The 23,691-nt window shown below is 49.0% G+C and overlaps 1 protein-coding gene across 1 annotated transcript in view; it reads left to right on the top strand.

Annotated features, from left to right (window-relative positions):
• The window catches only part of ITGB5 (integrin subunit beta 5), a 122,331-nt gene that overhangs the window by 82,085 nt on the left and 16,555 nt on the right, over positions 1-23,691 (top strand). The window contains exon 10 of the mRNA XM_038003428.2: positions 7,378-7,807. Within this exon, the coding sequence (XP_037859356.2) occupies positions 7,378-7,807 (430 nt within the window). The remainder of the gene's footprint in view (positions 1-7,377; positions 7,808-23,691) is intronic.

Here is a 23,691-nt window from a genome sequence, read left to right as displayed (position 1 = left end):
GTTTAGAAGCTAGGAAGGTCAAAGGAACTAATGTTTGTTGATAGTATGATTGTAAAGTCAGAACTCTTTTCAGATGCAAAAAAAACTGAAGCCAATTTATGCTGCCCAAAGTGAAAAGGAGAAAGTCATTCTAAATATATTGGGGTTCCTCATGGAAAGCAGGAATACAGTTAGTCTTGGGAAGGACCAGAAAGAATCTAGATAATGAGCAGTCTGTGGTCACTAATTCTCTGGAAGGAAGGCGTTGTTATTCATGCTGACGGATGGGGAAGACTGAGGCACGAAGCATACAGGTACATAGCCTGTAAGTGTCGATGTGAAAATTCAAAGCCAGGCTTTCTGTTCTGAAGCCAGCTCCCTCACCACCTTTATCCGGCTTTTTGGTGCCCACAATTCTATTCTACGAAACCTATTTCAAAGGACTCTACCAGCACAAAGTACGATCCTGAGGAACAGGAGCCTCCACGGGAGAGTGCTGCTGACTGAGCCCCCCTGCACCAAGTGGGGAGCCCAGCGCTCGCGCACTGCTGACAGGCAGCGTGGGATTTGAGGATCAGCGTGACCTGCCCCAGCTCCCCCAGCTAAGAGGCAGTGAACTCACAAGCCAAACCAAGGTCGTTCCCCCTCCACAGCAGGTCATCTCGCTCATCACTGTCTCCCCATTACAGAGCAAACTATATTTTTTTGCATGGAATGGGGACATCCAACGTGCCCCTTACTGTGGTGGGGGCATTACTGTTGCTGTCTGCCTCTTACAGCAGCTTTGTAAGGGAGCTTTTCCTTCCCCATTTTATGTATGAAAAACTAAGACTCAAAGTGGGGCCTGAGAAGTGTGCCAGAAGTGTGCCAGAAGCCTCAAGCATCGGGAGCCAAGTTGGGGGCTGCTTCTGAGGCCACAGGGCATGTGTTTGCCCTATGCCTCACACACTTTGGGAGTAACAGCTTCTAGGAAGCATACAGTGGTGTCATGGCCACTTATGGATGGACACTCTAGCATATAGATTTTCATTTTTACTGGGATACCTCAGAAAAATGGGGAAATTGTCCAGAACTTGAAAAAGATTTTACATGATTTTGCAAATGCTCTGAAAATCTCAGATGTATTGAAGTGGTTTTTAGAGCATTTGAAGTGACACTAAAGAAGAGGGGAACTTCTGCTCAGGCCGGCACCTTTGACAGCTCTTCCTGTGGGATTGGATGGGCCGCAGCCCTGTGGGAACCGCAGGGGCCCTAGGCGACTGACCCGAGCTGGCCCTTTGTTTCTACTCACTGTCCCAGTGTTGTTGTCTTGCTGTCCAAGGGCCACGGTCACATGGCCTCAGCTCCACTGCGAGGGCTGTGGGGTTTTTGTTTTCTGTGGATGAAGACAGGCTGGCACAGGGCAGTGGCCACTCTGCTCTTCAGAGCCAGACATGATTCTGTTCACAAGGGCCACACCAGGCCATGCAGGCCAGAAGAGGCAGCTCTCTTGAGGAGAGCTGAAGGCCATCGGGGCAGAACTGGCTCCATCATTTGTAGGTCCCAGTGCAAAATGAAAATATGGGGTCCATGTTCAAAAATCATTAAGAATTCCAGCACAGCAACCACAGAGCATTAAAGTAAGCATGGGCCCTTCTGAGTGGGGGGACCCTGTGACTGCACAGGCATATATGTGCCAGGGAGCTGGCCCTGGCACGGGGAGTTGAGGGGCTTTCCCTTTGCGATGAAGGAGAGGGGTCTGTCAATTCCTCTGATCCCCAAGACAGAAGGGGTGCACTTACAGCTGAGACCAGTCTGGTTTTCTTAACCCTGGCCCAAGAAGGCAAACTTTCCATCCCTTCTCTCAGGCTGAACTGTCTCCAAAGCATTGACAGTTGGGCTTTGGCAAGCAGAGGTGCTACTGAGTGTGTATATTCCTCTGGACGTGTGTCCCAAAGCCATACATTTCAGAACTTGCCAGTGACTGTGCTGACATCCACTCGTACTCAGTAAGTGTTTATGTACCAAATCCCATGCTCACTCAGGATGGACAGATGAGGCCACAGATCAGGGATCTAGTGGAGGAGATAATGTGCAGAGGAGTCAGCCCCGTAGAGGGTGACAAGTGCTGTGGGAAAGCCAGGTGTGGCACTGCAGGAACCCAAGGAAGAAGGGCCCTGCACTGCAGAGGGAGCTGTTGGAGCTGAGGCTCAGAGCACCAGTAGGAGTTTCCCAGACAGAGAAAGCGGGGGTGGGCTGGTCCCATCAGTGGGCCTGCCATGTGCATATTGGCAAGATATGTCTGCTAGGGTGTGAAGAGCATCATCCTTTGGCCAGTGGAAAGCAGCTGATGGTGATGGCCATGGAGGCAAGAGGAGTGGGCTGAGGAGGGAGGGGAGAGTGGCTGACTTGGGCCACAGTGGTGAAATATACCCACCAACCTAACGGGTCTGGCCATTGTTTGGTAAGTGGGTTCCATTCTTTGGTGGCAGGAGTTGAGAGGGCTATGGGCAAGTCAGGGAATGGTGGTGGGGGTAGACAAGAATACCGAGCATAGCTGGAGGGTCTGGGGATGCCCCTGGAGAAGAAGGATTAGGAAAAGCAGGCAGGGTTCAGCTGTCATCAGGGATCTCAGGGTCTGGCCTGTGGACAAGGACACAGCCCGTGTGAGGGGCAGCCAGATGGACCTCGCCTCCTCATTATCACAGCTTCCTGCAGAGGTGGAGGAGGTGCAGGCTGTGGTTCTGTGACAACCCTGTGTGCTCTGGGTCAAGACAGATGTCTAGCAAGAAGCAGGAGAGGTGCAAGGGCTGAGGAGCAGGGATGTCCTCAAAGAGAAATAGGCTTAAATCAAACCTTGAAAGCCCCAAATCCAATGAGATTCTCTTTCCCAGTTTTCAATTGTTTCCCTAATTTTCCTCCCTTTATCCTACACTAACCATCAGAAGTCAATTTACTTAGGAACTGGCTTCAGCAAATCAGTATGCAAGTGGCTGGCTGTGAGGCTAGCACGGACGCCCAGCACAAAGCAGCCAGTGAACCCCGTCGTGGACTTCCCACAGCACCCCCTCCCTGCTCCTGTCCACTCCTTGGGACCCTGTAGCCTGTGCCCATCCCAGCTCCTTTTTTGTTGAGATCTGAGCAGATTTGGCATCTGCATTGGATAGCCCTGGATCTGGTGGGTTCGGATGGGGGCTGGGCAGCCCTTTTGAAAGGGTACATCAGGCCAGCAGCCCCACAGGGGAACTAGGAGAATCCCAATGAAGTTCTAATAACAAGACTGGGCGGGAGGGCTGCTGTGTCTGTGACCTTCCTCTGGAAACTCGGAGCTAGTGAATGGAAAGTCTGCAGGAACTGGGGAGCCTTCAGTATCAGTTGAAGTTCTCAGGAATCAGGGAAGGGACTTGAAGAGGCCTCATTCCAGCTGCCTTCCAGCCTCTCTGGATTCTTTCCAAATCCAGTAGGGAAAATGGACCCTCTGAAAGGAGGGGTAAGTGAACAGATTTCTTTGCTGGTCCTGAAGTTCTTTTTATAGCACTTCCTGTGCCCAGCAGGAGCTGAGACCCAGTGGCTGAAATAGACAGAACATTCTCTGGTTATCAGGCGTCTGGCTGCACTCCAGGCTGCACAGGGCCAGACAGATAGCACCTCACTTGGACCGAAGCCTTGGCTGGGGAAGGCCTCAGGACCTGCTTGAAAGCTGGGCCCTCCTTGTTTGCCCAGCTGGGCAGACAGTGCCTGAATGTTTCTACATGCTAGTGATTGGGCACCAGCACTTTAGGGGTGCCCTAACCTCCCACTTTCTCCTCGACACATCAGCAAGATTCTGGAGACATAACTCTCACTTTCATTGCTTTAACTCCATAGGCAAGTTTCCATGGGAGAAGGTTTTACTCACAGGTGTGCACTCCCCACAGTCTTTCAATAACTAAATGCCTTTGGCCCTTGGTCCAGGTCATTCCTGTGTAGTTTATTCCATTTCTGACCTGCAGATGCCTCTGCGGGGCACAGGCTTTTCATTGAACAGGTCCAGCAAGTTGTAGCCCTAGGAGTACAGAGTTTCAGCTGTAACTTGAAGCAAGCTACAGGTAGCTTCAAGCATGTCACTGTAGTGGGAGCTTCCAGCAAGTAGTAATAGGAGATGCAAGCAAGTTTCTCTCTGGGCCTCAGAAGGGAGGGATGGCATCTGCTCCTCAAAAGCTCCATTCACCTCTGCATTCTTGATGGCCCCATGGGTGGCTTCGAGCAGGCATAGTCCCCACTCCCATCCCATCTGCAGGCTCAAATCATTCCCAGCCCATGGCAGAAAGATGTGGAGATGCCTCTGGTCACCACTTTGGGGATCACCATCAAGGGGTCCCTTTAGTAAGCCAGGCTGGCTCTCCCTCTGTACCCCGATGAGGTAGACCTCATTCTCCCTTCTAGCAGGTGATACGCTAAGGAGAGCGCAGGCCCTGCTTTAGGCCCGGCCCCACTCCTCATCAGCTGTGTGACCATGATTAAATCCACCAATCCTGTTTTCTCTCTGGTAAAATGAGGACACTTCCTTCTAGGGCATTTAAAAGAGATGCTTGTGGAAAAGTCCAGCACAGTGCCTGGTACATAGTAGGTACTTGGCAACTAATAACTATTAGTGGTTTTGTTTTGTTTTGTTTTTTTCTTTTTGAGACAAGATCTCACTCTGTCATCCAGCCTGGAGTGCAGTGACATGATCATGGCTCACTGCAACCTCCCGCTCCCGGGCTCAAGCAGTCCTCCCACCTCAGCCTTCTGAGTAGCTGGGACCACTGGCATGTGCCAAAACACCCGGCTAATTTTTCATACTTTTGGTAGAGATGGGGTTTTTCCATGTTCTCCAGGCTGGTCTCAAACTCCTGGCCTCAAGTGATCCTCCCAGTCTGCCCACCTCGACCTCCCAAAGGGCTGGAATTACAGGTGTGAGCCAGTACGCCCGTCCTATTCGTGTTATCCTTTAACCAATTTCATTGTCCAAGTGGATTGAATCTTTACTTACCTTGAGAGACTCCCTGTACCTCGAGACCTTGGAACTTAGCCTTGGAGCTGTTTCTGTCAACCTTTCCCCTTTGCCTCCTCCTACTCTTCCTATCCCACAGAGATGGAAGGTGAGGTGGAGCTAGCCCAAGCTGTGCAGCTGGCCTGGTCCCCCGATTGTCTTCTGATCCTGCGCTCCTAGCTATCCTCAGCTCATCTATCCAAAAGCCTCTCCTGTTGAACCTCTTGGCTAATGCTGAGTCCTGGGTGTCTGTCGTCAAGCCTTTGAAGCAGCAGTTTGCTGCCATGCAGGACTTTCTGCAGGACTTAGAGAGCAGGATCTATCTTCCTGCTCAGTCCCATACCCTCTACCCTCTCCCCGTGTCCTTAGATGTCACAGCATCTGAAGGGAGGCCTTTTAGAACCAGTAAAAATCTCAAAGTAATAGGGATCTATATGTTTAGAAACAGGTATTTATAATGTTCTCAAAAAACGAACATCGTGGGCTGGGCCCAGTGGCTCACGCCTGTGATCTCAGCACTTTGGGAAGCTGACGCAGGTGAATCACTTGAGGTCTACAGTTCGAGCTGACCTGCCTGGCCAACATAGTGAAACCATGTCTCTACCAAAGATACAAAAATTAGCCAGGCATGGTGGCAGACACCTGTAATCCCAGCTATTTGGGAGGCTGAGGTGGGAGAATCACTTGCACCTGGGAGGCAGAAGCTGTAGTGAGCCGAGATGGTGCCACAGCACTCCAGCCTGGGTGACAGAGAGAGACTCTGTCTCAAAACAACAACAACAACAAAAACATTGTTACCTGAAGATTGTCCAGTAAATCAGGTGAATGATGACATTTTAAAAATTAGCTATAATGACTGGGTGCAGTGGCTCATGCCTGTAACCCCAGTGCTTTAGGACGCCGAGGTGGGCGGATCACGAGGTCAGGAGATCCTGGCCAACATGGTGAAACCCCATCTCTACTAAAAATACAAAAATTAGCTGGGTGTTGTGGCGCGCACCCGTAATCCCAGCTACTCGGGAGGCTGAGGCAGGAGAATTACTTGAACCCAGGAGGTAGAGATTGCGGTGAGCTGAGAGCATGTCATTGCACTCCAGCCTGGCAATAGAGCGAGACTCCACCTCAAAAAAAAAAAAAAAAAAAAAAAAAGCTTTATTCCAACCCAAATAATAGAATTAAGAATAGTAATAGCTGAAAGTGGTTTCTAACCTATTCTGAGCTTCAGAATGATCTGAGGAGCCTTTTGAAAAATAAAGACATTTGGACCCAGATCCAGTGAGTCCATTTGTGGGATGGGCCAGGCCTCTGTCTGTTTAGGGAGTAAGGGAGAACCCACCCTGAGTAAAACTTCACAACGGCATTTCATCAGGGTGCACAGGCCACCTGTCTGTGTGTCTTCATAGAATCCACAGTGCCTTGCTCCGAGGGACCTGCTAGGTGATTCAAACCTCACATGGCTCTCCTCAGGGGGGTGAGGAGGAGAGGGTGGGGGGAGTCAGGCTCTAGTTCCTGAATCAGACCAAGCCTCATCCTTGCTTTCCCTCCATCCCAGCCCTGTGGGCAGTTGACAGGCATCCCTCCCGCACCATCTGCCACCCAACCAGGCCCACCTTGAGCCTGTTTCCAAGGCAATCTGTGAGAAGCTCCTGAATGAGAAACACTTCCTTATATATTCTGTTTAAAAAGAAAAGGTCTGTCCATGTGCACAGTGCATTTCATCAGTGGCGACTCGTCTTTAGGACCTCACGGCATGGGGGGATTGTGAAAGATGCAGCTATGACAAGCACTCACAGAGGAGGAATTGGGGCACGGGGGGCTCGGGGGTGTCTGAAGAACAAGCTCTGGAGTCAGCTGAACCCTTTGCCAGCAGGCACGGAGCCCTCTCTACAGTGGGCCAGGTGGGTCCCCTTCACCCAGCACCCTGTGAGAGTGCCGCCATGCTCCTGCATCTAGCATCGTGCCTGGCACAGAGGCAGTGCCCGGGAAATATTTGTCCACTGAATGACTTTTTAAATGAGCAGAGAAGAGGCATCTGCAGTGGGGCTGGGAAGAGGATAGGATAAAAGAGAAAAGAAAGGGAGAACAAGAACTGTGTGAACTCGAGGAAGCCCTGTATCTTTCTGCAGAGGTCCATTTCCTCAGGGTCATGAGGATGCAAAGAGATAATGAATGTTTAAAAAATCGTCTGTCAAATGTGAGCCCACCTGCACATTCCCTTCTCCAGGAATTGTGAGAGCTTGCTGGTTCTGAGGTCTCTTCCTACTCAGGCCACCTCGGTGGTTCTGCCTGTGTGCATGGAGAGGGCTGGAGTTCGCAGCTGCTCTTCATCAACGGCCCTGCCCCTGAGTGGATGGGAGACCCTGACTTGCCACAGCCATGACGTCCCCTCTCTTCCTTCTGCCCAGGCATCTTTTGAGGTGTCAGTGGAGGCCCGAAGCTGCCCCAGCAGACACACAGAGCACGTGTTTGCCCTGCGGCCGGTGGGATTCCGGGACAGCCTGGAGGTGGGGGTCACCTACAACTGCACGTGCGGCTGCAGCATGGGGCTGGAACCCAACAGCGCCAGGTGCAGCGGGAGCGGGACCTATGTCTGCGGCCTGTGTGAGTGCAGCCCCAGCTACCTGGGCACCAGGTGTGAGTGCCAGGATGGGGAGAACCACAGTGTGTACCAGAACCTGTGCCGGGAGGCAGAGGGCAAGCCACTGTGCAGCGGGCGCGGGGAGTGCAGCTGCAACCAGTGCTCCTGCTTCGAGAGTGAGTTCGGGAAGATCTACGGGCCTTTCTGTGAGTGCGACAACTTCTCCTGTGCCAGGAACAAGGGAGTCCTCTGCTCAGGTAAGTGTCCCCAGCAAGCGCTTTAGCTCTGAGCCAGGCCCAGATGCTGTTAGGACACCCTCCCAAAGCCTGCCTTTTATTCGGTGGTGGTAGAAAGTGTCACTACCATGGCTCTCCTTGGAGAAGACAGTGGGCCAGCCTTGCTGCCCGTAGGCAGGAGGTGGGGACCAGTGTGCAGAATACAAAAGCAGAAGGCATTGCCATAAATTGCGGACTCTCAGAGTTCGAGGGGCCTGCCTGTGGGTCATCCACCTTACTTCCCAATTCATGCAGGACTGGCCTGCACAGTATTCCTGACAGGTAGAGATGGTCAGCCTCTTCTTGATTGCCTCCTCGGATGGGGAGCTCACTGGGGCTGGTAGTGGCCATCTGCCCCTTAGCCAATGGATTCATATCTTATTGCTGCTCCCACAGCTCACCACAAACCTGCTGGCTTAAAATGATACACATTTAATCCATTACAGTTCTGGAGGCCAGAAGTCTGAAATGGATCTTATTTGGCTAGAATCAAGGTGCCAGCAGGGCTGCATACCTCTTAGAAGCTCCAGGGGAAGGTTTGTGTCCCAGCCTTTTCCAGTTCCTAGAGGCCACCTGTATTCTTTGACTTGCAGCTCCTTCTTCCATTTTCAAAACCAGCAGAGTAACATCCTCAAATTTCTCTGACTCTGACCTCTGCTTCTGTTGCCACATCCTTCTCCCTCTCCTATGGACCCTCGTGGTTACAAGGAACCCTCAGTCGAACCCTGGAAGGTCTCCCTATCCCCAGGTCCTCAGCTTACTCACACTTGCACTGTCCCTTTCACCATGTAAGGCCACACAGTCACAGGGTCCAGGGATTAGGATGTGGACATCTCTGGGGCTCTTATTTTTCCTGTCAGAAATCCTCTTTTTTTTTTTTTGTTTCTGAGAGGGAGTCTCACTCTGTTGCCTGGGCTGGAGTGCAGTGGCACAATCTCGACTCACTGCAACCTCTGCCTCCCAAGTAGCTGGGATTATAGGTGCTCGCCACCACACCCGGCTAATTTTTGTATTTTTAGTAGAGACAGGGTTTCACCATGTTGGCCAGGCTGGTCTTGAACTCCTGACCTCAAGTGATCCACCCACCTCAGCCTCCCAAAGTGCTGGGATTACAGGCGTGAGCCACTGTGCCCGGCCCAGAATTCCTCTTTATATTGAAGAGAAACTTGTTTCTCAATAGCTTCCACCCAATGGTTACCATTCTAGAGTCCCTCTTCCACGTCACAAGCTGTCAAACATCTAAAAGCTTCTTTATGGTTCTCTGTTCTCTCTTCTGATGTAGGCTAGACACCGCAAGTCTCTTCCTTGTCTGAGGGTGCTATCATTTGTGAAGCATGCTTCACAGAATCGAGCGCGTTACTGGTCATGTTGGATAATGAGGGCTTGGTCCAGGGTTCCGCAGAGCATTTGTTTCCTGTGATTTGGACATTCCACTTCCGTGGATGCACCCTGACAATACATTCACCTTTCCTTTTCCTTTTCCTCTTCCTTCCTTCCTTCCTTCCTTCCTTCCTTCCTTCCTTCCTTCCTTTCTTCCTTTTTCTTTGTTTTGAGATGAAGTCTCGCTTTGTCGCCCAGGCTAGAGTGCAGTGGCGCAATCTCAGCACACTGCAACCTGTGCCTCCTGGGTTCAAGCAATTCTCCTATCTCAGCCTCCTGAGTAGCTGGGATTACAAGCACCCACCACCACCCCAGCTATTTTTTTATATTTTTTTGGTAGAGATGGGGTTTCGCCATGTTGGCCAGGCTGGTCTTGAAGTCCTGACCTCAGGTGATCCACCAGCCTCGGCCTCCCAATGTGCTGGGATTACAGGCATGAGCCACTGTGCCCGGGCCACCTTTTCTTTCTGTTAAACAGTCACAATACACTCTTGAGCTGGTTTTTAACTTCACTACCAAAAGTTTCAGGCTTTTTATTTATTTTATTCTTTAGAACTGTGGTTCAGAAGGAGAGGTACCTTTTTAGTGCGTCGTGTTGGAGCTCTTAATTTTCTGAATCTAAACACAGGACTTTACATTGATTCCAGTTAAAATGACAAGTTGGCAGTTCCCACTCTGGTATTGCATTCTGATTAAATCCTTCAAAATTGTATCTCAAATTTTATCCAACACCATGCGACCTGTAAAGGTAGTAAGTAAAACAGTTTTAGGCAGGGCTGTAGTTTCTTCTATACATCATTTATTCTGTGGTTTCTAGGGCTCCCTCCTTAAGAATGGTCTTCCAATTGGGATGGGTGGATTTGAAAGGAACTAAGGGTTCAGCTGGGAAAGAAAGCACAAGGTATATCTGAAGCAAACCAGGAACGTGCAGATACTCCATCCTATGGGAGGAGGAATTGTACCTCCACACAGGGTTGCACAGACGTGGGTTAGCAAGGGAAGCTTCCTGGAGCAGACTTTGCCATGAGACAAGCGTGAGTACACCCATGGGTGTCATGGGACCAGCATGTCTAAAACTTGAGTTGCCCTGGAAAGTGCAGGACGTAGTAATGTCATCGCAGAGTAAAGTAGGTGGGAAAATCAGGATTCGACATGCCAAACATGCAACAGGGATCAACGCTTTCCCCAGCAGAGTGATGATGGGTTGGTCTTAGCTGGATGGTTCTATCTGGTTCGTAGAAAAAGTTTGGGCTAGGCCGGGCGCAGTGGCTCAAGCCTGTAATCCCAGCACTTTGGGAGGCTGAGACGGGCAGATCACGAGGTCAGGAGATCAAGACCATCCTGGCTAACACGGTGAAACCCCGTCTCTACTAAAAATACAAAAAACTAGCCGGGTGAGGTGGCGGGCGCCTGTAGTCCCAGCTACTCGGGAGGCTGAGGCAGGAGAATGGCGTGAACCCGAGAGGCGGAGCTTGCAGTGAGCTGAGATCCGGCCACTGCACTCCAGCCTGGGCAAGAGAGCGAGACTCCATCTCAAAAAAAAAAAGAAAAGAAAAAAAGTTTGGGCTCAATAGCGGGAGGCCTGGGCCTAAGTCCCATCATACTGTATCTGCTGGTGTGACTTGGGCACAGAGTTGTTAGGAGGAATAAGAGATGTGTGTGAAGCACCCAGCACGTTGCCTGGCACAAAAGGAAGACACACCCAATGCCGGCTCCTCTATGAGTCAGTGCCACACCACTCTGGGGGGCCACACCTGCTGCCCGGTATGCAGGAGGGCCCTGCCTTCTCCCAGACAGTCCCCAGGCTTTGCCTAAAAAATTCCAGGGTGGTGGAATGGAGTTTCTATTCCTCTTAGTAGCCACAGTAAAAGTTCTAAGCAGCCTGGCAGGCTTTTTAGCAGCTTTTCTTTTAAAGAAATATTAGCAAACATGACAGAAGCTGTCCCTCCTTCCCCTTCAGGAGCCTGAAATAACCCTCTGGTATGTGTTCACCCTAGAAGCCTGCATGGTCCATGCAGCCTGAGAGCAAGGGCGTCTGAGTCAGATGCTGTGTGCACGGTTCGTCTCCACAGTTCATCAGGCTGTGGCCTTGGTTGTCTTGGACTTTGGCTTTTCCTGTCTGCTAAGATGGGCCAACACCACTTGTTTCTGCATTATTTTGAGAATTGAAGGAGAAGACAGAGATGAAGGCCCTGGCCTGGTGCTCAGTAGGGAACAGGACCCAGCGGATGTTAGATGCCTCCTCCGTCTCACTGAGACTGGGCAGTTCTCTGAGTACACAGCCTGGGAGACAGGGCAAGTGGGAGATGAGGTAGGAGAGGCCCTCAGTGGGGGAAAACTGGTCATTTTGGAAACAGGAATATTCCACAGCTGAGTGAACATGCAGCTTTTTTTACTCAATCATCAGAACCCACAGTCCTGAGTTAATCCTGCATTACAGAATTCTGCCAGACTTCATATCCAAAAACCCCTGGTGCTCTACCTCTTTCTCTTCCCTTCACCCCATACAATCCTGCGGGATTGGGAAATGTTCACATCATGGGGTAGAGAAACCGGAGGTTTGCCAAGCCCTTGAGGCTCCCAGATCAACGATGCCTCAAGTCACTAACTTCCCTGAGGTCGCAGAATGGAATGTCTTTTTTTCTTCCCCACTGGAAAAGCCATAGACAATCATTAAAGAAAACTTGAAAAATACAGGGAAGTTGATGGATGTGTGGCCAGTTGGTGCTGTCCATCTTCTTGATGACCAGGAGTAATTTGGACCATCTGGGAAACCAGACCTCTTTTCACCCAGGCTGTTTTGTGTGCATCACTTCTGAGGCTGTATGCTTAGTCAAGACCTTGCCAGAGAGTTGGGGGATTAGCCTTAGGTCAAGAATATTCTGAGCAGTAGTAAGAAATTTTAAAATCATCCACAATTTCATCACTCTTATTTTAAGAGATTAGTTTATTTCCTTCTAAACTTACTTCTAAGTTAGTGTATGTGTGTTTATGGCCGCATACAATTTTGTATCATGCTTTTTTCCCTATAATATTATATCCTAAGGAGCACTTGAATTTAAATTACTTTAGTAAATCGTTGATGAGAACATTTTGAGTGTCTTTCCATTGCAACCCCAACTAGCCTCCTCCACCTCTTCACTTTGAAAGCAACAACTAGTTGAAATGTGATGCTATCCAAGTCTTTCCGGAGAAAATAGTTTCTGGAGTGAGGTCATTGTTGTTTGACAATTTGGGAAAGACTTAGACTGAGTCCAGCTCCAGGCACGACTTGATAACATATGTGCATGCAGCGGCTTCTTGCACAGTGTTATAGCACCAGTTCTTGTCTCTCAAACCATATAGCTCAGGAGGGGCTGTGAATGGATGGGTAAGGAATTCCAGTCCCTGGGTCCTTGGCACCTGTGGTCAGCATGAGGCTCACACTCCAGAACTGCGTGCGTTGGTTTTGAGCTCTTGGGTCACGGCTGCATCTGGAGTTGTTGTGGCGGAGAAGCCTGTTTCCCAGCCACCACTCTGCTCTTGAAGGTGCTGACTCAGAGACTCCCAAGCAGCTGACTTCAGCATTCTCTCACAGTTTTACACCCCCTCTTCCCTGCAGCCTGTCTTGGAAGGAAATCGTGTGGTTGTGGTCTGTCTTCAGAGTGGGGTTGAGGGGTGCACTTGAAGAAGTGGCTGAGGCAGAGCCAGGACCAGAGTAGGTAGGGTCACCCCAGAGAAACTCCTTCCACTTCACTGGACTCTCTTATCAATAGGAGGCTTACAGCCCTTGCCCCTACCAAGACAGGGCTGGGGGGAAAGTGCAAGAGATTCCAGGTTTGCAATATGTTACCCGTCATCAAAATGAGCAGTGAACAAATCCGACTAAGGTCTGGAAGCAATTGAACAACTCTGTTATTACTTTTGTGACACATTGTCATGGGAATGTGTGTGAGCTTGGGGCTCTTATGTCTTGGTTTCTGGAGGCAGCTTGACTTAGAGAATGGTTCTGTCCACAAACTGTTTTTGTGTGTTTGAGGGGAGCTTCCTGGGACCATCTTGAGGATTTGTTTTCTTTTGAGTCTCGTAAAGTATTGACCCATAGAATATGAGAAGCAGGACATGTTCTGTTCAGTTGTTTTTCGTGTAATAAAAGACTCTTGCTCAAACTTTCAGTTTCTTTGTTGGTTTCTGTGTCCAAACAGTGTATTTTCTGGGATTTGAGCTACTCCCTTGCGGTACACTGCCGGAGGTCAGTTTCAACCCAGATGCTTTCAGCCTTCTCTACGCTTAAAATGACTACACTGGAGTACACTGAATCATTAGCTAATGGTCAGCCTCCTTCTTGGGTTCCACATAATGAGGAAATTTAAATCAAATAGGGTGTAGAATTTTGAACAGAGCCCTTTTGGTCTTGTGGCTTTAAGATCTCAAAAGCCCCTTGAGTAAGGTCTCATGTATACATCTCACCTTTATTTTACCCAAAGTTTGAGCAAGAATCTTTTATTGTTATGTGGCAGACAACTAGAAGTCAAGGGGCATCCTCTGTTCTCTCCCAAATGTTAAAAAAGAAGAAGAAGAAGAAGAAGAAGAAGAAGCATGGTACTAGTAGCATCATTCCTAGTAGGTCGGGACCAGCATCCAAGCATGGGTTCTGGGTCTAGGCTAACAGTTCCCGGCCGATTTAGCAAAGTTCTGTTAACCCTGTCTAGTTAAAGGCTATTCTGTTAACCTGTGTCTAGTTAAAGGCAGTTCTGTTAACCCTATCTAGTTAAAGATAGTTCTGTTAACCCTGTCTAGTTAGAGCCACTCCTGAGATTAAGGCCACATCCTAGGCTTCTTGACTCTTGCCAAACAAAACACCTGCCATGGCAACAGTTATCCAGATACAGTTTTAAAAGTGTTTCTCCCCATATTTATATTGTTTTCTTTAGTAATATAATTTTCACACTCAGAATCAGTAGCCTGGCAGCTGTCCTGGGGGCTCAGGTTACTGCTATATCTCTGTCATTGCAATTGGCATATTTCACAAATGACTTGTTACAGGACTGTCTTGAAGGTGACCTCTAAGACAGAAGTCTCCAAAAGTACCTTTTGTTTGTTTATTTGTTTTACAGTAGAGACAGGGTCTCCCTATGTTGCCCAGGCTGGTCTCGAACTCCTGGGCTCAAGGGATCCTCCCACCTAAGCATCCCAAAGTGCTGGAATTACAGGCCTGAGCTAAAAGTACCTTTTGAATGAACCTAGATTGGACATATTTAATCTCCAGGAAAGGGACCTCTTGGCAGGATCACCACCACTGTGTGCCCCTGGTAGGAGCACCTAGAAGTTCTTCAGGTTTTTCCACATACATTAATCTCTGCTCAGTTTGATGTTTACCCAGATGCTTCTAGCAAATACAAGGATGCAAAATGTATCTTCCAGAGAAAGGACCCCTCTCTCCCAAAGGAAGCCCCCAGGCAGAGCTTCAGAAACCAGTATAGCAATTTCTCTCACCTAATATCATAAAAATCCTAAATATGTACATGACAGTAAGGGCCAGGAGAGTCCCGTTCCATTTTGGAACAGGTGGCTCTGAGAACAGAATTTGTTACAGGATTCTTCAATAACTGTCATCATAAGGAATGAGACATCTGTGAGTGGTAGTAATACTTCTGCAGGATACTACATACAGGGTGGCTAAGGACAATGCATGTTCCTTAGGCAATTATAACACAGGCAGAGCTGCCAGAAACCATGTCAGGAACCAGCATAGAGATGTTTCTCCTTGTCCCCTGCCCAGGAATACTTCAAAAGCCTTTGGAGGCCTCCTTATATAATGGAAAGGAAATGGCTTTGGAATGCGGGAATGCGGCAAACCTAGATTTTTTTATTTCTCAAATAAGGAGGAAAAACCTACCCCAGAAGGGAGTTGTGAGGAACCAACAGGACAGTGTCTATAAAGCTCCTTGCAGGGGCCCTACCACCAGGGGCACTGAGTACATTTTTCTCCCCGGGGGCTGGATGCAGTGGCTCACACCTGTAACCCTGGCACTTTGGGAGGCCAAGGTGGTGGGTGGATTGCTTCAGCTCAGGAATTCAAGACCAGCCTGGGTAACATAGCAAGACCCTGTCTCTACAAAAAATTATCCAGGCGTGTGCCTGTGGTCTCAGCTACTTGGAAGGCTGAGGTAGGAGGATCGCTGGAGCCCAGCAGGTGGAGGAGGTTGTAGTGAGCAGAGATCACGCCACTGCACTCCAGCTTGGGCAACAGAGTGAGATCCTATCTCAAAAAAAAAAAAAAGAAAAGAAAAAAGAATTCCATCTGTTTCTAGCCACTACTCAAGTTGAAAGGCAAAAAGGTACCAAAATGTAGGGTTTGTGATCTTATAATGAAATAATGCATCTTTTAAACTAGTCACATGAGCCATCTGGGCTGCTCATCTCTGGAGTCAGCCAGCCTCTTGCAGCTTGTGGTTGGAGAAACCAGAGCTTTGGAAAAACCAGAGCTTAATAAGTATCTGGTCTGAGACAATGCAGCTACAAATATAGAAACAACAATCTCTCATTGAAGGTCATTTTGTGTTAGGCAGGTTGCCGCATTCATCTCATTCAACAAAAGTTCATTGAGCATTCTTCATAAGCCAAGTGTTGTACTGGCTGCCAGGGATATACAGCTGGAGTTTCAGTCTTGAATTAATTTCTAAATTTTTATTGCCCCTGGAATTTTCCGCTTCTTCTCTTGAAACTTTCTGGAAATGAAGAATGGGAACATGAATCATCTTATGCTTCTACCTTTACCATTCAGACTTGTTTGAGATCTTGAAAGACAAAAAACAGAGTGTTGGGAAGCATTTTAAGAACCTGCCTTCTCGGTGCTCTGAGCTTAGCTCAGTAAATGGAGTTTTTTCACTGCTTTTGCTTACCGCTCAGATCCTGTGTCTAGAAACATCTTAAGCAACAATTCACCTGTGATTCTGAAAATCTAAGCATTGGGCCTCCCCTCACTGTCCACCTCCCTCTACTTAGGAAGAAAAGTTTGCAAACAGAACTCTGTGGCAAGGATTCTGTGTGTGCCTTTGAACTTCAGTCCTGGTGCTTAAGGTCATGAGGTTTTGGTTGTGAAGGAAATAATGACATTTAAAAATCAAAGGAAAATACTAGGAAGACGTAAGAATGCCAAAGATAAGATCTTAGTCATGTAGGCTTGAGGTGTGGGTATTAGCCTTTTGATATTATAGGATAACATGTTGGAAATTTTTCCATGTTTAAATTTAAAATGGTGAGAGACCTCTGGTGGCTGAAATGGTTATTCTTAAGGATCCTTTTGTTCCATTTCTTAGGGATTGAGCTGACACTTTGAGTTTGGTCTTGGTTTTAGATACTTCAACATAGTTGGTTATTTATTGGCTTCTGCTGCTCAGTGCCTCTGGTGAGGTGGGGCAGGTCTGGATGGAGCTATGTTGATCTTTGGGGAGTGTCTGTCATGCTCAGAACACTGACCTAAGAGCTCCACCCAGATCCAAAAGCTCCCTTGAGTCTGGAAGTTGTTCCGAGTCTGATCTGCTCGAAGGTTTTCTTCCTCTTTCCAGGGCACCTTCCTGGGCTCTGACTGTTGCTCTCTGACCCAGAGGAGGGAAGCTGCTGTCACTCCACCCCATAGCTACCACCCCCAAAGTCTATCAGGTGAGTCCAGATGTCCCTAAGCTAAAGAAATATGAAACCCAGGTTGGTATGTTATTTGACGTCGTGAAGTTGGCCTTTAGCAATAGGCAAAACTATAAAAACACAAGAATAATTTTGTTTTTCTTTTTTTAAAGAGACAGGGTCTTGCCCTGTTGACTAGACTGGAGTGCAGTGGTACACTGAATAGCCCACTGCAGCCTCTAACTCCTGGGCTGAAGCAGTCCTCCCTTCTCAGCCTTCCAAAGTGTTGGGATTACAGATGTGAGCCACCGCACCCAACTGAGAATGTATTTTAATGGCCTTTTCACTATATTGAGATCATTTCCTTGGAAACAAACAGGCTCATTTATTAGTATTTTGCACTCATCATGAGCAAGCCCTAACTAGGAGGATTTTTTTTTTTTTTTCATCTCATGCCTTTCCTAGCAGAGCCTGTCACACATGGTGTGTCTACAGTGCATTGCCTGCTTCATGCCTGCTTCCACCGTTTACATTGGGGAAAATTGAGGCCCAGAACCTGGACTAGGGCTCCTTGTGATTTTTGATTATAGAGTCAGACAGGGAAAACCTTGCACTGCCTTTTGCAGGTAAACAATTAGCTCATTTCTACCTAAATTTACTTTTTTTGATTAGCTTAAGACCCTTCCCACCACCCTGGCAGTTAGCCTACATTTTCCAAGTCCTACCTTATAAGCATTCTTTATTTCTGTCAAAATTTTAGGCAATATTTAGCCCCTGTTTCCCTAAGTGAGTTTCTCTGCATTATGTAAGGATATGTCAGACACAGTGAACCAGGCCTGAAAGATACACGTGGACCAAGCAACTGGCTGAGGTGCTCATCGTTTCGTGACTATAATTTGATGAAAGACACAGAACTCCTCTTAGTATTCAGTGGGTATCTGGCTGTTGTTATTGATGATGCTGAACCTACAAGTGCACCTTTGTCAGTTTCTTCTAATTTATAAAACGCCCTTGACATGAATGATCTCATGTACTTGTTATTACTGTGCCAGGAGATTGGTGTGCTGTCACTCACCCTGCCCATGTGGGAGACTAAGGCTGAGAAGACTGGCATGTGGGCCACACTCCCCACTGAAATTTTGGGCCAAAAGTCTTGACCCAAACAAACAAACAAAAAAACACAAGTCTACCTCCCCTAACCCTAGGGGGCTGCTCTTCTGCCGAGCAGCTGCTTCCCTGCCGTCTCATGGCTTGACTGGGGTCCCGGCAGCCAGGCTTCAGTGTGGCCTGCACATGGGACGTTCCAAACCACCTCCGTCCTTTGAGAATGCAGTTAGTCTCTGAACAGTGGCCAGCCTGGGGTGGAATATGGGAACTGTTAACCAACCACAACACCATGACAGTTTCCAGTTTGAAAATAGTAACCCTCGCATCCTGTTGCAGTGACCAAGAGGGTGGCGAGTTCACACTTTCCAGATGTGCTTGGCATTTCCCCAGAAGTGCCTGCCAGGCGGATTGGGCAGGTTAAGCCAAACCCAAGGTGTTGACCTGAAGTACCTCTGTTTCTTTTGGCTACAGCCTTCTGTTTTTCTTTCTGAATCAGCATTCTCGGGGTCCTAGAAGAGGACTATGGTTGATTTCACTCAGCTGGTTTTAGACTTCTTTGAAACTGGAAAGGTGAGTTCACTAAAGAACACAGGATTTTTCCATCTTCCCTCCACTGCCTTAATCTCCCTGTGACATGGCAGCTGGGCATCCGCATTGATTTTGTTTTTGTTGTTGTTGTTGTTGTTGTTGTTTGAGATAGGATCTCACTCTCTCTCCTAGACTGGCATGTGAATCACAGCTCATTGCAGGCTTGAACTCCTGGGCTCAAGCAATCTTCCCACCTCAGCCTTCCAAGTAGCTGGGACTACAGGCATGTGCCACCATGCCTGGCTAATTTTTAATTTTTTTGTAGAGATGGGATCTCACTATGTTGCCCAGGCTGGTCTACAACTCCTGACTCAAGGGATCCTCCCACGTCAGCCTCCCAAACTGCTGGGATTACAGGTGTAAGCCACTGTACCCAGCTGGCATCAGCATTGAGAAATCAGGTGGCTAAGACCAGAAAGGCAAAGATAGCCTTTGAGATGGTTCTGTTGCTTTTTACAGTGGAGTCTTAGCTTTCCAGCCAGTTCCATCATCTCAGAAAGTTAATGTTGAGGTTTGGAGAACCTTGGTTTAAAGCACCATCACCTTATTTTTTTTATAGTAGTGGTATTTTGCTACTCAGATACAGAATGCCCCACGTGGTCTAGTCGATGAAGGACAAAGGGTGAGGGGCTTGTCAGGGCACTGCCTGTGGGGAAAGACCATCAGCTGACTGATGGGGCTGGTTTGTTAACAATATGCCATGGACAGAGGAGCAGCTGTCCGTGAGACTAAGGATGCGTCATTGTTTGTATCTCTAAAGAGCCTTTTGCTGGCGAAATCCAAACAATGTGCAAGAACAGTGGGAGATTCAAGGCTGCGATTTCAGTGTGACCACAACCATGTTCTGCCAGAGGAAAGAGAATTCTTAATCGTCTTCTTCTCATGTTACTCTGAAGTCTCTGGGTTTCTTGGATATTTGTTAAGAATCTGAAATATCTCAAGGATCACATTTAAGTTCTTCAGGTATCAATAATACTTCTGTTCCTTTTCTTATGTCCAGCATTGGATGTCTTCCCCCAGGGTTTGAGGTTTGTCCTGGTGATGTTGTCAACCACAGCCAACCAACAGCATGTTCTGAGCATCTTCTACACGCCTGACACCATGCTAGGGGTGGGGCACAGAAACATAAAACACAGGCTTTGATTGTGTGTGGGTTTGTAGGCTAATGAGATGAGGCAGACCAGCAAACAAACAAGTCCATCAGTATGCTAAGTGATTCTGTACCTACGTCTCTTAACTAAGTCTTCTGGTCAGCTTTTGAACATGCTCAGGTCTGTTTAATCTCTCTCTCTCTCTTTTTTTTTTTTTTTTTTTTTGAGACGGAGTCTCACTCTGTTGCCCAGGGTGGAGTGCTGTGGTGCAATCTTGGCCCATTGCAACCTCCACCTCCGGGGTTCAAGCAATTATCATGTCTCAGCCTCTGGAGTAGCTGGGATTACAGGCACCCACCACCACGCCAGGCTAATTTTTGTATTTTCAGTAGAGACAGGGTTTTGTCATGTTGCCCAGGTTTGTCTCGAACTCCTGACCTCAAGTGATTCACCCACCTCAACCTCTCAGAGTGCCAGGATTACAGGCGTGAGCCACCACGCCCAGCCTGTTTAATCTTAAAGTATTTACAAAATAAAATAAAAAGGAAAATAAAAGAACAGACAATAAAAACCCTGCCATGAGCCTGCGCCACGCTCACTGTGAGCTCCTCTTTCCTCCGTATTCATGATCACAGTCTTCTTTTTTATATTTTTTCTTTTTTGTGAGACTGAGTTTCACTCTTGTCGCCCAGACTAGAGTGCAGTGGCGCAATCTCAGCTCACCGCAACCTCCTCCGCCTCCTGGTTTCAAGCAATTCTCCTGCCCTCAGCCTCCTGACTAGCTGGGATTACAGGCATCCGCCACCACACCCAGCTAATTTTTGTATTTTTAGTAGAGACGGGGTTTTACCATGTTGGTCAGGCTGGTCTCAAACTCCTGACCTCAGGTGATCCACCCACCTTGGCCTCCCAAAGTGCTGGGATTACAGCCGTGAGCCACCACGCCCAGTCCACAACCACATCCTTAAAACAGTTGTCTACACTTGCTGCCTTCCTTCACTGCCCCCCCTCAGTCCTTAACTCAGTCTAATTTGGATTCAGTCCCGTGACTCCACTAAAATAGGTCTTCCCAGGTCCCCAGTGACCTTGTCTTGATAAATCTCATGGGCTCTCAGCCCTCATCGTACTTGACTTCTCAGCTGTAGTGGACTCTGTTGACCATGCCCTCCTCGAAGTGCTCTCTTCCCATAGTGGTTAGGAGTATGGACTTCTGGTCAAACAGATGTAGGTCAAATTCCAGCCCTGCCACCTGCCTGCTGTGTGGTTTTGGATCAGTTACTTGGCTTCTCTACGCCTCATTTCCACATCTGTAAAAATTAGAGTAATAATTGTATCACAACATAGGGTTATTATTGGGAGGGCTAATGAATGAGATAATCCATGCAAAATGCTTAGAACCATGCCTAGCCTATTGTAAGAATTCCATAAAGTTTTACTATTATTAAGAGATTTGAATGGCTTGTTATCTCAGTGGAATTACAACTTCCCGGAAGGCAGTAAACATTGAAGTAAAACATACATTTCTCTATTGCACATTGACTAAGAATATGCCTGATCCTATAAGAAAGACAAGGCACTATTTCTCTCTTATTAGTGAGGAACCTGTACCGCTGCCCACAGCCAGCAGGTAGGTAGGTGAGGTTGCATGGCAGCACTGCTCAGAGAGGACTTCCCCAGCAGGTTTGAGGAGTTGCACAGTGGAGGGTTAGGGGCAGGACCAAGGAGAGCAGGGGAGACGTTCCCCCAAAGCTGAGTTCTAGGGATGGTGCTAAGCAAGGGACAGATGTGCTTTCTTTGCGAAAGAAACAGCCCTTAGTTGGCAAGTTCTCCAATCCGTAACTGCCCCCGGGCATGGTAATGCTGTTTACAAGTGCAGGAAACCCATGGTGAGAACAAAACTTTTCAAGAGCAACTTCTCTCTTGCCCTTGGAGGTTTATTTAGTTGCTACTGAGGTGCCTGGACCCAAGCTGAGATCGCTTGTGAGGGAGCTGGGAACACGTCCTGTGCATTTTAGAAATCTCTGTTCTTTACTTTTTGTAGAATCAACACCAGCGCATGGAGGGGAGAGGGAAAATAGTGGGATGGGCACATTGCCGTGGGGACCAGGCTTGGAGACACCCCGAGAACACGAGGCAGCACAGGCCAGGTGGGGACAGCACATGCCCTCCCATAAGGGCATGGGAGGACAAGGGGTGTGTTACGTAATCCCAACCTGCTTGTCAGCAGAGCCAGGAATAGTGCTTCTTAGGAGGGATTTCCCCCCAGGAAATCTTCAAAGCCCCAGACAGAGGCCGCAGTCCTCGCAAGCTTATGTATGTGTTTGGCTACAGACAGCCCATCCCGGCTCTGGCTCTGGTGCTCCAGAGAGGACGGTGGTTGGCCTAGCATGTGAGTGCCAAGCAGGTCCATCACTGAGCTCTCTCCAGCGCCCAGCTCTCCCCAGCCACTGCGCATTCCGAGCTTTGTAATCTCATCCCAGCTGCCCTGGCTCGACAGTGTCACACGGCCCTAGTCACACAGACACCAGCGACCTGAAGCACACAGCTGCTGACTTGGCTTCCTGCTCTGCCTGTGAAAGTTGATGGAGAGTTCCAGAAGCTGGGCCCAGAGTCTCACACAGAGCTGTCTAGAACACACATGAAATCTGACTTTGGGTGATGGGGAAATTACCTCCCAGGGGTAAAGGCTTCCAGCCACACTCCCTCTGTCTTTGAACCACTTCCTGTTTACATGGCCACCTGTTCAGAGGAGAGGGGAAGAGGGAGGAGGAGGCAACACTGTTGGAGAGAGGGAAGGGTTCCTGGGGGATGTGAGGAGAGTGGGGAAACATGGGGGCGGGGGGGGAACTAAGGCAGAAACTGAGAGGAGAGGATGAGAGGAAGCAGGAGGAAGTGAGTGTGTGTGCAGGACACACCCACTGGGGGAATGGGGGAGGGGGACAGGGCTGTGAGAAGAGAGAAAGGGGACGGCCCTCCTGTTTCAGGCACTGAGCCCAGTCCTCCCTCTTCAGCCTTCTGTGAGCCAGAATGGACTCCCGGAGGGGATGGAGCTGTGCTGAGGAAAGCCAGGGAAGCCACAGTGCATTCCAGAGCTAGTGGAAACTATTTTTGAGCCAGCTATGGAGAGATGGTTTGTACCCTGAGGGCCTGATGTCTGCCTGGTTATAACACTGAACTAGGTGAGGATGGGAAGAAGAGAACCCCTCCTCATTTCTGCCTTATCCCAAGCTGGCTCTTTCCTTCCTGCAGCCCCACTGCGTTCCTGCTAGTCCTCTGCAGTCACCCACGGCTGCCTTGTGCCTCTGCAGACCCAGAGTGGCGTTTGGGGGTAAATGGAGCAGTGGCTTTGTTCCTGGGCCAGAGTTGAGGGTCCCCATGCCCTGCCTCAGAGGCCCCGCTGAGGGTCCCCGTGCCCTGCCTCAGAGGCCCCACTGAGGGTCCCCGTGCCCTGCCTCAGAGGCCCCCTGAGGGTCCCCGTGCCCTGCCTCAGAGGCCTCCCTGAGGGTCTTGCTGCCCTGCCTCAGAGGCCCTGCTGAGGGCCACTGTGCCCTGCTCTGGCATGCCTCAGGGAGCTCCCCACGCAGGGCCGAAGGGGGCCTCTGTGGTGTGAGCCTCCCTGTGAAGGCTCAGACTGGCCAAGCAGCTCCCTCAGGCCCTGGGTGTTCTCAGTCCTGGCTGTTCTTGCCTCCAACTGGGCATGGTCTAGGTAACCTCATGGGGTCCTTTAGCTGTGGAAGTCTGTGCTTCAAGCTGACAAAAAGGGTACCCCTGCACATCCTCCAAAAAGACCTGTGCCAAGCTTCCCCAACACCCCGCCATGATAAGGCAGTGATGTTTAATGAGCCAACACTGTTCTAAGTGGTTTACAGAGGTTAAGCGAGCTAACTCATACAACAACCCTACCCGCAAGGCATTTTTACTGGCCCCATTTAAAAGTGAGGAAACCAATATACAAAGGGGTGAAATGGCAGCCATTGCTGGTGAATAGCAGATTCAGGAGACCAGCCTGGGAAGCCTGATTCCAGAATCCATGCGTTAACTGCTGCACTCCACTGCCGCCTTTTCCAGGTGGTTCTTCATAGCCCAGCTCTGTTC

Source organism: Chlorocebus sabaeus, chromosome 22 (assembly GCF_047675955.1).
Source record: "Chlorocebus sabaeus isolate Y175 chromosome 22, mChlSab1.0.hap1, whole genome shotgun sequence".
Lineage (NCBI taxonomy): Eukaryota > Metazoa > Chordata > Mammalia > Primates > Cercopithecidae > Chlorocebus > Chlorocebus sabaeus.
Note: the sequence above shows the minus strand (reverse complement) of the source record. Positions and strands in the feature narration are given on the sequence as shown.